Source organism: Rhinolophus hipposideros (assembly GCF_964194185.1).
Source record: "Rhinolophus hipposideros genome assembly, chromosome: 5".
NCBI classification, from domain to species: Eukaryota; Metazoa; Chordata; class Mammalia; order Chiroptera; family Rhinolophidae; genus Rhinolophus; species Rhinolophus hipposideros.
In genome coordinates, this window is record NC_138051.1 from 59,671,801 (window position 1) to 59,687,921 (window position 16,121).

At 48.3% G+C, this 16,121-nt stretch overlaps 1 protein-coding gene across 1 annotated transcript in view; it reads left to right on the plus strand.

Annotated features, from left to right (window-relative positions):
* Positions 1-16,121, plus strand: part of CORO2B (coronin 2B) — a 132,974-nt gene that overhangs the window by 94,328 nt on the left and 22,525 nt on the right. Inside the window, exon 3 of the mRNA XM_081048321.1 lies at positions 11,093-11,209. Within this exon, the coding sequence (XP_080904447.1) occupies positions 11,093-11,209 (117 nt within the window). The remainder of the gene's footprint in view (positions 1-11,092; positions 11,210-16,121) is intronic.

Here is a 16,121-nt window from a genome sequence, read left to right on the forward strand (position 1 = left end):
CAGGGCCTCTGGGAGGAGCATGAAGGATGAGGCCTATTTGGGGCCAAGAATGGGGAGACACTGAAGAGCCTGTAACAGCTGAATCCCACAGAGGTCCAGCCCCCATGTCCCTAGTGCTCCCACCTTCTAGAAGAACTCGGCTTCGTGGCAGGGAGAGAAGGCCAGTGCTAGTGTTGACAGCCTTAAGATAGCACCGGTGCTCTCTATTTCCTTGGATTTTCTGCCTGAACCAGAAATTTGCTATTCTGCTCATTATAAACCAAAACTAAGGCTTTCCCCACAATTTGCAAAACATGTCATGTATTTTTTGCCAATTGTTTCACATTTCCAAGTCACAGATTTTTGCCCGTCCCCCACCTTCCCCATTCTGGAACACTGGGACATGATCCGGGACTGGGACGTTGGGAGACTCCCTCCCTGTGCAGTCCCCTGCCCCATCACAGTTAAGACCTTGAATGCCAGGATACATGCTCCCTGGCTAGGGCCCCCTGCCCTATCTTAGGTCTCTGGGCCCCCCAGGCGTAGCATAGTTCTCACTCTGCAGTAATTGTACATCTGGGTCCCCCTGCAGTCCATTCTTCTGCATTAAACCATCGGTGGCTCCTCAGTGCCTATGGAGTAAAGTTCAGACTCCTTCACGAGGCCAGCGAGTTCCTGAGCTGTCTGGTTTGCGCCTTCCTCTGTGGCCTCTCTCCACTTATTTGGCTTTCCAAAATACACCCAGGGCCTCTGCCAGTGCTGGTCCTTCTGTCTCTTAAGCATTGCCCCATGCCATCCCTAACTATGAGCTATCAATTCTTTGGGTGTATGACACCGCCTCTAGGAAGATTTCCAGATTTCAAAGTCTCCCATCCTTGCCCCTCGTCCATGCTCCCACAGACCCACCATTTCCCCACCAAAGCCCAGCCCAACCTGCAACTGTCTAGCTCTCTATCTCTCAATAGACTGGGAGCAACTGGAGGCAGAAACCCACAGCCCAGGACACCCTATCGAAACCATCCCATGGAGATTTGTCAGGCGCAGTAGAATTTTCGTATCTTCTTCACGTGTTTTAGCCCAGGGTTCTATGAAAGAGGGCAGTAGTCAGGAAACCACAGGGACAGCATGAGCTCTGAGGTCCCAGGCAGCCCCTCCCTAACACACACACTCACTCGTTGACTATTAGTCAACATCTTCCTATCCCAAGCTCAGGGGGCCTTTTAACTCTTCTCCTGGAGTCTGAAAAAGGATACTTCCTAAGACCAGGACAAAGGGGCCCCCCCATCATCTCCTGGAGCCTTGGAGAATCAATTGTGTCTCCAAGAGCAGAAATATCAGGAGAAACACAATTCCTTACTGGTCTTCTCCAAACAAACCCACCCCTCCCTCCAAGGGGCCCTTTCTTACCCCATCTGCCAGCGTGCGCGCGCGCACACACACACACACACACACACACACACACACACACACCAGGGATTTTAACTGGAGAAATCAGCAAACCCTTTTCATTTCTAAAAACACAGAGATAAAAGAATGAGAGGAAAAATCAAAACAGGAAGTCATGAAATCAGGAGGCTCTTTGAAGTATCACTGTGAACTTCTGTCTAACGGGTGACTAACTTCATAGCATTCACGGCCTTTATCATACACTGTGCCTTTGACTCTGAATTTCCCCCCAAACTCAGCCCCAGATTGAGACTTTCTCAAGATCATGAGAGTAGGATCCGGAATTATCTCCCAGCATGGGGAAGGAAGAGCGTTTGTCTGTTCCCTAGGTGATATTTTCTGGGTGCCAAGGGTGGGCATGCACAGAGAAGGGAAGGGGAGTGAAGGCTGAGGGAATAGCAGGAGCTAAGACGCAGAGGTGGGAAACGGGGTGACATTCATTCACCCAGTTTGAGCCCTTGTTCTGAGCTAGGCACTGAATGGGGCCCTGGAGACATATTGTCAAGAGCACTGTCCTCATGGTATGTACCCTTGGGGACAGGGACGAACTAAGAACCAAAAGTGGCATCAGCCAGGTGGTGGGGCATTGGAGGCAGGATGTGGAGGTGTGTGTACATGGCATGTGTATGGCCCAGGGGTGACAGATTGTGCCAAAGCAAGATCAAGCTGGGACTACAATAGCTCTGATGTCTGGGTAAGAAGTTTGGCTTTTAAAGTCTAGTAGTTGGGAGCCACTGGAAATTTTGGAGCAGAAGAGTTACTGCAGCAGAGCTGTACTCTAAGAAAATGAGATAATAGTAAGATGCACTGGAGAGAGAATGGAAGAGGGCAGACACTAGAGGCAAGGAGACAAAGCAGTGGACCCATTTCAGAAATCCCCAGGACAATCCTTCGAGCTCTAGCATGAATACAGCTCTCCACCCAAAACAGATCTCTTAGCAGACTGCCTGAGAAGCAGAGCCCAGCAGTCTCCACCTCTGGCCAAATGGCTTTCTCTAGAAGGCTCCTAGACACATAGACAACCTGCAAGAAGAAATGGATTGACCCATTATCCCCCAGGGTCCCCTCAGAAAGCTTCTGTATATTGAATTAGCTGGCCAAAGAGAACAGGGCCTGAAGTATGGCACATGAGACCAGCATGTTCTGATTGGGATGGAGGGAGGAAAAGAGCAGAGTCAGAGCCTGGGTGGAAATGGCTGTGGAGAGGAGCTTATATGGGTGTGTGTGTGAGTGTGACTAGGGACAGTGACTGGCAAATTGGGTGCACCCTGGAATGGGAGCACCCACACTTTGAATGAAGGACACACAAAATTTAGGAACACAGACACCCCTCTTATCCCTGCTGAGAAGGCCACGGTGGTACCCAGAGCTCCAAACCTGCATAAATTCTGGCTGTCACTTCCAGGTGGGGTGACCAAGGGCAAATTTCCTTGTTTATCGAGTCACACCTTCCCTGGACAATATAAATTAAGATCATGTATGTGTGTGTGCTTTTTGAAGTGTCAAGGCCTTCTTCAGCCCCAGGAGGCTGACACACAAGGGGGCTGACCTTTGCCCAGGGCTTTGGGGAGAAGGATTACGTTGCCCATTTTATAATGGCTATCTCTCCTTCAATATCAACTTCCATCCAGAGGAGAGAGTGTAAGGAAGACTGAGAGCAGCCTAATCAAATGATCTGGGATGCATGGGGTGGCACACAGAGCAGGGAATGTGATGACTGGAGCGCCCTGTCCAAAAATGTCTCCCTCGTGGAAGCTTCGAGTTCCATCATTACATCACCCATCTCCTGGGTTCAGCAATATCCCTTACCCGGGGTCTTCCTGATGTGACTGTTATCTTGCTATTTGCATTATCTGCGGTTTCTGTAAATGAGCCTCTATTAAACGAGCAATAATGTTCTTTGATTTCTCACCCCACCCTCCACACCCACGTTGGTAACACTGACAGGCAGGCGGCCTCTGAGCCTGTCTTAAAATGCACAAGTGTTGCAGGGGCTTCCCTGGGCCTCAGCAGAACAGGGAGCCTCTAGGGTAGTGGTTCCCAAACTTTGCTGCCCATTGGAATCACTGGAGGAATGTTAAACAATACCAATGCCTGGCTCCCTGCTCCCAGACGCTGTGATTAAATTGATAGAAGGTATAACCTGAGCACAGGGATTTTTAAAACTTCCCAGGTGATTCTAAAGTGTAACAAAGTTGGGCTGGCCCGGTGGCTCAGGCAGTTAGAGCTCCATGCTCCTAACTCCGAAGGCTGCCGGTTCGATTCCCACATGGGCCAGTGGGCTCTCAACCACAAGGTTGCCAGTTCAATTCCTCGAGTCCCGCAAAGGATGGTGGGCAGCGCCCCCTGCAACTAAAAATAATTGAACATAGCACCTTGAGCTGAGCTCCCGGATGGCTCGGTTGGAGTGCGTCCTCTCAACCACAAGGTTGCCGGTTCGACTCCCTGCAACTAGCAACAGCAACTGGACCTGGAGCTGAGCTGCACCCTCCACAACTAAAGACTGAAAGGACAACAACTTGAAGCTGAATGACACCCTCCACGACTAAGATTGAAAGAACAACAACTTGACTTGGAAAAAAGTCCTGGAAGTACGCACTGTTCCCCAATAAAGTCCTTTTCCCCTTCCCCAATAAAATCTTTAAAAAAGCAAAAATAAACCACTAACGTTTAAATAAATAAATAAATAAATAAGTAAAGTGTAACAAAGTCTGGGAACCACTAGGGAAAGGGGCGAGCCTGAGTGAGAAAGGAGGAAGGAAGGAACAGTCTCCCAAGAGAAGGTTAAGGGGCTGTGGGGACAGAGCCAGGAGTTCAGTTTCCAGGCTCTCTGCCTCACGTGGAAAGGTGCTGGCTCAGATAGTGAATGGCCATCAACTGTGATTGGATGGCCAGCAGCTGTGGCTAGTTGGCCATCAGCTGTAACCAGTGAGCCATTGGTCACTAATATAACAACAGCTCTGGTAGCAGCAAATGGGGGTTAGCAAGAAGATGGTGGCTGAGCTAGCAAGGGGCGGAGTGTGGATGGCAGATTGTGTAGCTCCTGCTTCCTGTGTCTCCAACCCAGCCACCAGAGAGACTGTAGTGGTATGATTTCCCTATCTATGGCTCCGTGGGTGTTCCTTTTTTGGCCTCACCATGTCCAGCCTTCTTATGTGGGAAGCAGGCATGACAGGGGCACACCGAGTTGCCAGCCAGCCATTTCTTAGAACCCCCACTAGAGGGGTCCTATTTCAGATTTCTGACCACTTTCCCTCCTAATTTATCAAATGTCTCACCCATATTCCGATAAAGGAGGCAGCATAGCTGAGGTGCCTCAGAGCCAGACCGCACTGACTGCAAATTGCAGCTCCTTGATTCCCAGCTGTGTCACCTTTGGCAAGTCACGTCCCAGGACTCAGTTTTCTCATCCATAAAATGGATTGTTACAGGAGGGTTATAAGGCTTTCATAAAACTATATAGGGCTTTACAAGGATTAATTAAAATAATGTATATAAATTGCTTAGCACAAAGGCCTAGCTCTTTATAAGCACTTGTCAAATGGTCTCTTATTTCCATCATTCTTTTTCATTGTTATCATTAGTATTGCCATCCTGCGTCTTTCTGACGGCACATTTGATGTGGATCTCTCCGTTCTGTCCTGGTACACCAGAAGCAAGCCCTCTGGTTGCCGGTGTGCTTGCTTTGTACAATAAGAAGAGCAGCCATGAAGAAGCAGAAAGGGCATTAGCCCAGGGTCTAGGAATCTGGAAAGCCCAGAGAGGCCAGGCCATCCATGTTCAAGGTCACTCAGCTGGCGGGGTGGGTGCTGGAACTGGGCCTGGAAACCCTACCTCCTGCTCACAGTCTGTTCTTTCTGCCTCGCTAAGCTGATTCCCTAGGTAAGAAAACATTTTGCTTCTGTGTACAAAATTCAGCTTTGCAACGATGCGAGATTCTAGGAAGCTGAAGTTGCAATGCAGGTTGTTTTGAAAATATCTCATCTTCAGCCAGTTCACTGAGTTCAGATAAAGCCTGAACTCAGGCCCATGGCACCCGCCACTTCCCTGGGTGGCCTGCTGGGTGAGCCTCAGCTGCCCACATGCACACCACACACACACACACACGCACACACTCACACACACACACACAGAGTGAAACCCGCTTTCAATTAGTTATGTAATTTTCTTCAATTTCAAGGATCTTTTCTCCCAAACCATTCTTGTGGTAACAAAGGAATAGAGAAGCCTGTATGACCAAACATATTTATGTCCCACAAAAGCTTCTGACCATGTAAATCTGGTGGACTCCAGCCTGCATCTCATTTCTTTAAAACTTGTTGGACCAAAACCAGAGAAGAATATGTTTCAATCAAAGCAATAGGGTGTGTGTGTGTGTATGTTAAATAACATCTATCTTTTTAATAAGTTTTAAGTATTTGTTGTGAAAAAATTGGAAATCACTAATATCCAGAGATTGCTACTATTAAAATTCTAATGTATTTTCTTATAGACTGTGTATTTTTTTAATAGATAGGGATCGTTTTATGTATATAATTTGATTCTGACTGTTTCACTAAACATTAGATCTTGAGTAATTTCCATGTCATTAAATATTCTTTAACAATAAGATTTTAAATGAGCTCATAATATTCATTATATTGCTGTACCATAATTCATTTTGGTGATGCCCCATTGTTGGGCATTTATTATATGGTTCCCCATTATAAATAACAGAGCAGTGAACATCTTAGGGTGCTTCTCCGTTAATTTCCCTTGGATAAATTCCCAAAGTGGAATTATTGGTCAAAGGCTATGAACCTTTTAAAAGTCTTTGAGACCCTATCAAATGGACCTACAGGAAAGTCTCCCTATTTCACACTTCCTCCCACCCTGTAGAGAGGCCTATGTTCAGCCCCTTTCAACCCTGTCTTTGGCAGATAAGGTGTATTTGAGATACAGCCTGACCCCTAGCAAGAGGCTCCTTCTTGAGAAGGCTCAGGTATGCCACAGTTGCTATCCAACATTTGATGAAGGTCTGTCCCAGCCAGTGGGGGCTGGATTTGTCCTTTGAGGCAAAGGACATGACCCACCGACAGCCTGTTTCTTGGTAGAGACACCCTACCCCGTGCAGCAAGGTCTCTGCCCCAGCTCTGGTGAGACTGAAGCTCTCTTTGAAGTTCAAGGATCAGGTGGTAGGTGAGACCCAGGACCCCTGAGAACCCTACCACTGGAACAGAGCTGTGATTGACCCTCTACACAGTGATTCTAAGTTATGAAACACTGTAAAACCTTGATTCCACTCCTTAGAAGCTCGTTAAACCTGTTTTCTCACCTGTAAAATGGGATTATGAGGATTAAATTTGGTTACATTAATATGGTATATTAGTAATAGCTACTAGTGTTGATATGAGTATTAGCATGTGTACGAGTATGAGAAGATAGCATTGTGTAGCAGTTAAGAACCAGATCCAGATTTGGTCTCTACTCATAACCCATAAAGAAATTGGAACAGAAAACAAAGGCGTTTGGGGGTCTGGGGAGAGGATTATTTCCATTTTTATAAAAAGTTCAGAACAAGCATCCTTTAGAACTTCTGGTACATACATTTTATTTGTTCACTCTTTAATATTTCTATCTAGCAAAGTAATAATTGTAGAATTCATAAAGCCTAACAGTACGAAGAGGCCTATAGCCCCACAGTTATGTGATGGAGTCAGTTTTGTGAGAGCCTGTCAAATTGTTAGGAGTTTTGCAAAGCCATTATTTAAAATTAAATTATGCAAACATTCAATTTATTTATTTTAAAAACAGAGGTATTAAATATTAAAAACTTATGCTTCCTAATTATTTTACCAGAATCTGCATTCTTGAAGTTATTTATGTCTATTATACAGTTGGCCTCCCATATTCAGGGTTCACCCAACCACCGATTGAAAATATTTGAAAAAAAGTCACATTGTTGCTGACATGTATTATGTAGTTAGGCCTACAAAGGTTGTGTCTGTACTGAACATGTACAGACTTTCTTGTCATAATTCCCTCAACAATAAAGTATAGCAACCATTTACATAGTATTTACATCGTATTAGGGATTATAAGTAATCCAGAGATGATTTAAAATATACGGGAGGATGTGCGTAGGTTATTTGCAAATACCAGGCCACTTTACATGAGGGACTTAAGCATCTGCAAATTTGGTAAACTCAGGGGTCCTGGACCCAATTCCCCACATATATTGAGGGATGACTCTGTCTATATGGTAGAAATGTTACATAATATGTGCTACTGTGAATCTCTTCTAACTCTGCCTTTGGGTGATACCATCCCACAACTTGAAATTAGACGTGGTGGGAATATTTACACCACTCAAATGGCAAATGCTACAAACCAGGGCCTTTTGCCCCTGGAGAACCAGTTGTTAAACACTTACCAGCACAACATGGCCTTTACCCTCCATCCCTGTCCCACTTTACTGCACCCCTCATTTCCCACCCCCTAAAGGTGTCTATTTTCACTGCTTTTTGCACTTGTCCCCATATTTCTTAATTACATGTTTTTACTGCCCCATCGTGATTTTTTAAATCCTAAACATTGCCTGTTGACTTCCTATTATGGAAGCTGGGGATCTGGCTTTCTTCCATCTCTATCTCCCCTCTTACTGCGTGCGCGCGCGCACACGCGCACACACACACAGTTTCCATACCTCTGTCTTCCCAGCATAGTATAGCAAAACTCTTATTTAAATAAATATTTTGGATTCACATTATTACAACTATGTAAATATTATGTATCAGTCATTATGCATTATGATTGCATTAGTTTTCTTATACAATTTTTTTCCTGGAGTTAATAATTGTAGTTTTAATTTGCTGGATTTCTCTAAAAAGCAGTGGTATTCAAACTTTCTTTCTTAGCAATGGAACTTGTCTTTCAAACAAAAATTTATGTGGAACCCTCCTATAGGATACAGGAAATCCTGAGCTGCCAGGTTGAAAGCCTTCCCTTTAGGGCTGCCACACATAGCCAAGCAGGTTGTGTACTGCACAACTCTTAGGTCACCATTCAAATAAACAACGATGTGATCCAGTCATGATAATTATAATTACCTAGTTCACTCGGGGACACATCCATTCTGTAAAGGGAGGTCCACTTTGATGTATACATTACCTCAGGATCATTCTCTGCTTTAAAAAGACGTAGTCCTTCCCCGAGGCAGGGCTCTGACCACTCCCCATTCTAAATAGGTTCCAGTGATGTTGCTTCATGGTCCCTCTAGTGCATCCCCACAAGCTGCTGGCCAGAGCTGCTGTTAGCTGATGGCCACCTATTGACCGATTCAGCGCCCCTCAGATTTGCCTGGGCTGGGCTGGGTGCCAAAAGTTTGGTGCAAACGGCTTTGCTCAGGGATCATTCCAATGCAGCCTCTGAGATCCGATGTAAGGAATGGCTCTGTCGGAGAGTAAGTGAGCTGTGGAAGCAGACAGTGCAGGGCCTGTCTGCCCATGGAAGTCAGAGCTGGAGGAAAGCAGCTGGCCAACAACAGGCCTTGGAATTCAAAAAGCACAGCCTTAAGGATCACCCCTGTGTGGGAATCCTCGTTTCACATTCAGCTGGGTAACCTTGGGCTTGTTGCTAAACCTTGCTGAGCCTTAACTTCCTCATGCCGAATCCACAGGGTTGTCGCGAGAGTTAAAGAAGGTGAGGGGAGGGAGATTAGGGTAAGGGGGATCAAATATATGGTGATGGAAGGAGAACTGACTCTGGGTGGTGAACACACAATGGGATTTATAGATGATGTAATGCAGAATTGTACACCTGAAATCTATGTAATTTCACTAACAATTGTCACCCCAATACATTTTTTAAAAAAGAAGGTGATGTGTAACCCTAATAAATCCCAGAGCCATATGTGGCTCAGTCTCTGCTCAAAATCTCATTTAAAGAAACATAGTGCTACCACCTGAAAGTAATTGAAAAAAATATTCCAATCCAAAATATATCCCTCGTGGAATGTCAAAGGGGATCCCATTTCTAACTGATAGCACTGCTCCCCAAATCCTTTTCCTCCATTCTCTAATTCTCCCATGATATGCAGTGTCTCGGTGAAGTTCTCTGGAGTACAACCCCTGAGGCTTTTTTCCTCTCTCTTTCTCTGCCTCATTCCTCACCCTCCATCCCACTGCCATTTTTCTCTTAGGTCTGTTTTTCCTCCAACCATCCGCCATTGCTGTGTCACAAAAAAAGAAAAAAATCAAAGGACCTGGAAATGAGCTGATAGAGATTCTGGCAGGAAGTGGGTGGAGAGAGGTTATGGCAGGACGACACCCTGAAATCACTCTCGTCTCATCACACTAGTGAAGTACGAGGCACGTGTAGCAGGGGCTTGGCAGAAATTGGTTGTCTTCCTCATCTTTCAGTCAAGGAACTTCAAGGAGGGTGGACTATGACCTGCCTGAGGTTCCTCTGACCACCTATTAGTAGGTGGGCACTATTAGTAGGTGGGCAGTGACTAGAAAAACTTCCCTCTTTCCTCCAAACCCCCAAAAAGTCAGTATTAAAAAACACCCTCCCTATTTCCTCCAAACCCCAAAAAAACTAGTATTAAAAAGATGGAGACACAGCTTCTGCCTACAATTTTCCTTCCCTTTCCTGCCACCTTCATAGCCAGTAAGCATGGACCTACCCTTCCCTACCCCGGACGCCCACATGCATGTTCCATCTTTTGTGGACTCCATCCCCCTCGCAGGATGTCTTTCAGGTCATGTACTAAGTGTCTCCTATGTGCCAGGCTTGTTAGGACTGCAGATTCAGACAAGGAAGACATAGACTGTGTCCTCAGTTGCTCACAAATAAAAACAGATTACAACTCCACGTGACAATGCTATATTGGAAGGAAACCCAGAATGCTGTGAGTGCACAGAAGAAGAGTTCTTAACCCATTGAGAGATCAGGGAAGACTTCCTGGAGGAGGTTTCATCTAACCTGTATGACAATAATAACTACTATCATATACTGAACAGTCTTTATGATGATAATCTCCACACTAAACACTTCGCTACATACATTAGCTCATTTAATTTCACAGCAATGCCAAGAGGTAGGTGTTGCTATCCTCATTTCAGAAATGAGGAAACCAAGGCTCAGAGAAATTCATTGACTTTCCCAAGGCCACATAGCTAAAAGGTGGTAGATTCAAACACAGTCCTCTGTAACTTGAAAGACTATGCTTTGAACCACAGGACACTGTGTACAGGTGTTTAAGATGCACACTGAACAAGTCTGCCACCTCTGGGGGCAACACTGTTCACATCATAGGCAGAATAACTTATTTATATGGCAGTGTTTTGTGGACACAGCCTCAGACCTCTCTACTGACTCCTGGAGCATCAGAAAAGAGTCTCCTCCTGATCCACAGCTGGCTGTGGCACTTCTGCTGGGGGCAGTGGGGATTACGGGCACTGGGAAGAGTGCATACCCTGCCCCCCCATCACCATGCAGTGTTGGGAAGGATGCAGCCAAAGAGCAATTCAGCCAACACTGATGCAGGGACCAAAAGACAAACAAGACATTGGTTTGTCCTCAATGACCTTCCAGTCTAGTTTAGAAGCCCAGAATAAAGGCTCTCCTTTCAGGGCCACCCCAGGGCCATCAAACTAATCCCCTTCTCTCTCTCTCCCCTCGGCAGACGGGCAGGATTGAACCTAACTACCCCAAGGTCTGTGGTCACCAGGGGAATGTGCTGGACATCAAGTGGAACCCCTTCATTGACAACATCATTGCCTCATGCTCGGAGGACACATCGGTGAGCCAGAGGGGTGTCCCCTCCCTGCTTCCTCTTGGAGGCCTCCCTTCTTAAATTCCCCTCCTTCTCCCTTCTTTGCCCAGGATGGGGAGTTAGGAAAAGGACTGAGTGAGCAAATCCCCGAGTGTTCAGCAGATCTTGTGCCTTTAGCATGATTTCATTTGGAAGTGTTGATTTTATAGGTGAGAATTAGAACAAAAATACTAAGTGTATGTCAGAACTCAAATGTGGTCTCAGAAGAAGGGTAGGAGGGGAAATATGGACAAGGAGAAAGGGAAAAAGGAAGGCAATGGATGAGCCATGAAGAAAAGAGCCCCTGTTCCTGCAGACTGGGCATGGCAAATGTACCATCTATTGTTGCACGTGAGCCATGGTTTTAGGGAAGGACTCTGGGCTGAGGTTGTGCCTTGTCCAAGGACCTACAGTGGTGGCCCAGAACTTGATGGGAAGAGAGAAGAAATAAGAGAAATGAGGAAGAGGGAGCTGGGAGGAGATAGACGGGAGAGAAAGAGAACAGATAGGAGAGGTGGAGAAGGAAGGAAGAAAAAGGATAGAGAGAATTTGGAGAGGAGAAATAAAGAATCTAGGGAGAGTAAAATTTGAAGTTGCTGTCTGGCCAGCCTTTCCCTGGCCTCTGGTGATTTCCACAGGTGCGGGTAGGGTCAGGTGTTAGCAGTAGCCTCAGTGTCTCTAGAGAGGGACCCCATGTCTTTCCCCACACTGCCCTTGAACATCATCAGTGCACCAGCTTGGAAGCGAGAGGCGGTTTTAGAACCTCAGCTGAGCTGTGAGGAGAGGCTGCCTGAGTCCCTGGTGTTCCCAGGTGAAGGAAGATCAGCCTTTCGTTCAGGCCACAGGCATCGACCTAGCACTCACTGGCATAGCCTTGGTACAGGCCTTAGGCTCCCAGAATATTGGAACTAGAAGGAACTTCAAAACTCATGTCTCCTGTCTTTCCAGACTGGACTGTGAACTCCTGAGAGCGGAGGCCTTGGCCTATTTGTTTCTTAATCCCAAGCATCCAGCACAGAACCTTCTACCTAGTAAATGCTTAGTACCGATTGGATAGGATGGCTGGTTGCATGGATGGATGATTTGATGGATGGACTGATGGATGACAGATGGAGGGTTGGATAGAAGATGGATACACAGGTGGATAGATGAAGAGATTGTTGGATGGATGGCTACTTTGATGGACAGAAAGATGACTGAATGGATGGGTAATGGACAGATAGATGGATGGAAGGATGGAAGGATGACTGGATACAAGTGAACGGATAGGTGGATAAATGGAAAGATAAATGCATGAGTGAATGAATGAATATAGCCCAACTAATCAATTATGCAAAGAAAGAGAGAGTCACAGTAAATAGTTTCCACTGGTCAATAAAGTTGGGGTTGGGGGAGGTCAGCTGGCACAGTACCTAGTAAATGCGAGTAGCGGGGAAGGGACTAAAAGAGTGGAATGGGCTTGACCAGCTCCTGAAGGTCAAAGTCCTAGGTCAACCCAAGAGGATTGCTGAGAGCAGCAGCAAGGGCAGGGCCCATGTGAGCAGAGAGATCAAGAATTGGTAGTTTGGTTACGTTTGGTTAATTTCTTTAGCAAAATGAGGACAGTGGCCAGCGGTCAGAGCACAGGCAGGACCAGAGGATGGGCATAAGATGCTGGACCCCAGGACAGGTGTGGAAGCTCAGGAAGAACAAGGTCACTGGTTGCTTCCTAGGCTTGGAAGGAGGCAGCTGGAGCCTGTGGGGGCTAGAGACCTCAGTGTGGGTAATTCCTGGGCTCAGTGGGAGAGAGAACAAGTGAAGGCACTGCCCGTCCTTCTCTACTGGGTACAGGGAGCCCAAGAAGGAGTGCCAGAGACCACCTCTGGCTCCGCCACTGCCTGGTAAGGGGTTGAGTAACTGTCACCAGCCATCAGGGAGCGAACACCCCTGAAACTCGGGGCTGCCTTTTACGGAACTCTTCCAGCCAGTCAGGGCTGGAACTTTACACAGTTAGCCCTCACGGCTACCCTGTGTGCCAGGCACTGCCACCCCCAAACTGATGGTTGGGGGCAGGTCACACAACTAGGAAGTCGAGAAGGGCTATGGCCCCAAGTCCACACTCTTCCTGCTTTATGAAGTCTCATCATGACACAAATCCACAGTCCTGTGGGCAGCCTCAGGTCCCTCCCAGTGCCTCGTGCCAGGGGAGCCATCTGGGAAAGAGAAGAGCAGTGTCCAGCTTGCTGCAGAGAGGGACAGGGTAGGCCAGGGCTCTCGGGGTCACAGGCTGTCCCTGCTCTACCTCAGGCTGACGCTTCTGCCTGAGTCAGGACGAGGGTGGGCGGGGTCACTGGCCCTGATAGCCCTGCCCAGTTCTAGCTCAGCACCTTATTTCACCTCGGAGTCAGGTGCCGCATGCTCCAGGACCCCAGCTAATAAACCAGACATCCATGCTGTGTGTGCAAGAAAAACACAAGGCCCCCGCCCTGGCCACATGAGCAGGTGCGCCTCTCAGTTTTGCCCGCGCTGGCTAACAGCCGACAGGTGCCCGCCGTGCTCCTGGGTGCTGCGCTTCTAAGTGAGCTCCATGGCAGAATGTAGTTAACATGGGGCTGATCTCAGCTTCACCATTGACCGACTGGATGACCAAGGATGTGTTACTCACCCTCTCAAAGCCTCAGTTTTGCTCAGCTTTATAACAATAATAATGATGACCCATCTCTTTGGCAGTTGCTATGAGGATGAAAGGAGGTCTGTGCCCAGCACGATGCCTGCTACTCTCAGTCCATCCCTGGAAACACCACCAGTACAGGGGCGGCGTCACACCCCACCCACCAAAATGCAATGCAGAGTGAAGTCACTGCAACCACAGAAGGTCAAACAGGGCTGTGTGCCCAGGGAAGAAAGCAGGATTAATTTTGACCAAGGTGCACGCAGGGCAGAGGGGGTTAGAGAGAGCTGGACCCTGAGAAGCAGGACTTTGACAGACGAGAAGGGGTCCAGTATGAGGGCAAAGGCACAGGTCTGGAAGGCATATGTCTTAGCTCAGGCCACTATAACAACATACTGCAGACCAGGTGGCTTAGAAAAACAGAAACGTATTGCTGAGATCAGGGAAAATCAGATCAGGGCACCAGCAGGGCTGGGTATCTCACTGTGTCCTCACACAGTGGAAGGGGTTAGGGTCTCTCTAGAGTCCCTTGCATAAAGCACCAATCCCATTCATAAGGATTCTACCTTCATGACCTAATCACCTCCCAAAGGCCCACCTCCTAATACCATCACCTTTGGGGGTTAGGATTTCAACATAGCAATTTTGGGCACCATGAACATTCAGGCCATAGCACAGTTCATATGTTGTGCTTGGAAAATGGAGGTGTCTGATGTGGCTGGAGCCTGGGGTGGAGGCCAGGGAGGGGAGGGGGCAGGCGAGGGCCTGTGGAGGGAGGTTGGGAGCAGAGAGAGAAAGCGTGAGATGCCAGGGTGAGCAGCTGCACTTTGAACTGAGGCCTGTGCTTTTCAAGCCATCTGAACATAAGCTGAGACACCAGGCACACAGTGTGTGAGATGCCACATGCCCCGGGGGAGCGAGGGAGGGGAACCAGTGAGGCCGAAGGGTCAGAGCCAACTTTGTGGAGGAGGTGGGGCCCAAGCCAGCTGGAGAAGTGCTGGAATGTGGTTCCTCAGAGAGAAGGGGAGCACCCAGGGAGGAGTGTGAAGAGAAAGGGCATTAGGCGTGGGGCACAGGGAAGGAGGGGCTAGCTCAGACTGCTGATCCAGAGAGAAGGAGATTAAGTCTCCAGACCAGGGAGGACCTACGCTCCTGCTCTGGCTGCCAGTCCAGCCGCCTCAGGAGGAACAGCTCAGAGCCCTACTTTGCCCCGCAGGTCTCCGCTCCTCCCCAGCCTCAGGGCCAAGGATCTGTGCAGGGAGCCAACAAGCCCCGATCCGGGGCCTAGTCCCTCCTGCAGAAAGGCACACTGAGGCCCGAGGGGCAGCACCTTGCCCAGGTCACACAGGGAGTCCAAGTCACAGGCAGGGTGGAAACCCAGGTCTCCTGACTCCCAGCCGGTGCTCTGAGCGACGTACCAACAGCTGTAGCTTTACAGGTGAGGAAACTGAAGCTCGGAGCCGTGAATGGCTCAGATCAAACACTTAACATTACATCTCCGTGTCCTCTCTGTGCAAAGCCCAGGTGGCACCTGAATCAGGTCCTGGGAGGGTGGACGTCCAGGCCGTGGGGCCTGCAGCCCCCGAGGTGGGTGAGGTGGCCTGTCAGCCGGCCAGGCTGTTCTGACCCACCTTCCTGCTTCCAGCAAAGCACCTTGAGGGCCGGCCACTGAGACACCCTTCCTCGATCCACTCAGACCCAAATGGTCAACTTACTGTGCATCACACACAACATCCAGAACCAAGGTTAGGGGGTCAGCAAACCTACTGTGTGCCAGGCACTGTGCTACCCACCGGGCCTGGGGAGGGAACCAACCCGATGGAGCCCAGAGAAGCTGCTTGCAATGGGTCTGGCCCGTCTCCTGGAAGTGCCTGCGCATCCACTCCCACCCCTCTTCTCGTCTCAGAACATTCAGAGAACACTGAAAAGATCTAGCGAGACTCCACCCCCACTCCCAGGTCCTTTCCCATATCCCTCAGCCCTTGAAAAGTCTCCAGTGATATCCATCCCCCGTGTCCCCCAGAGTGTGAGGAGGTCCCTAGAAGTCTAACCCATCCCTCCAGGGATCCAACAGAACACACCCAAAGCCCTTTCCCAAGGGCTCCAGTGCTGAGGAAGGGGTGGGGGCCATAACTCTCCTGGCATCTGGCAGAATCCGGTTCTTTCTGCCACTGGGTGATGTCACCTATTGTTGAAGGGCTGTGCTTTTTATAGCTTCTGCGGCAGCTAGGGAGGGCGGCTGGCAGGCGG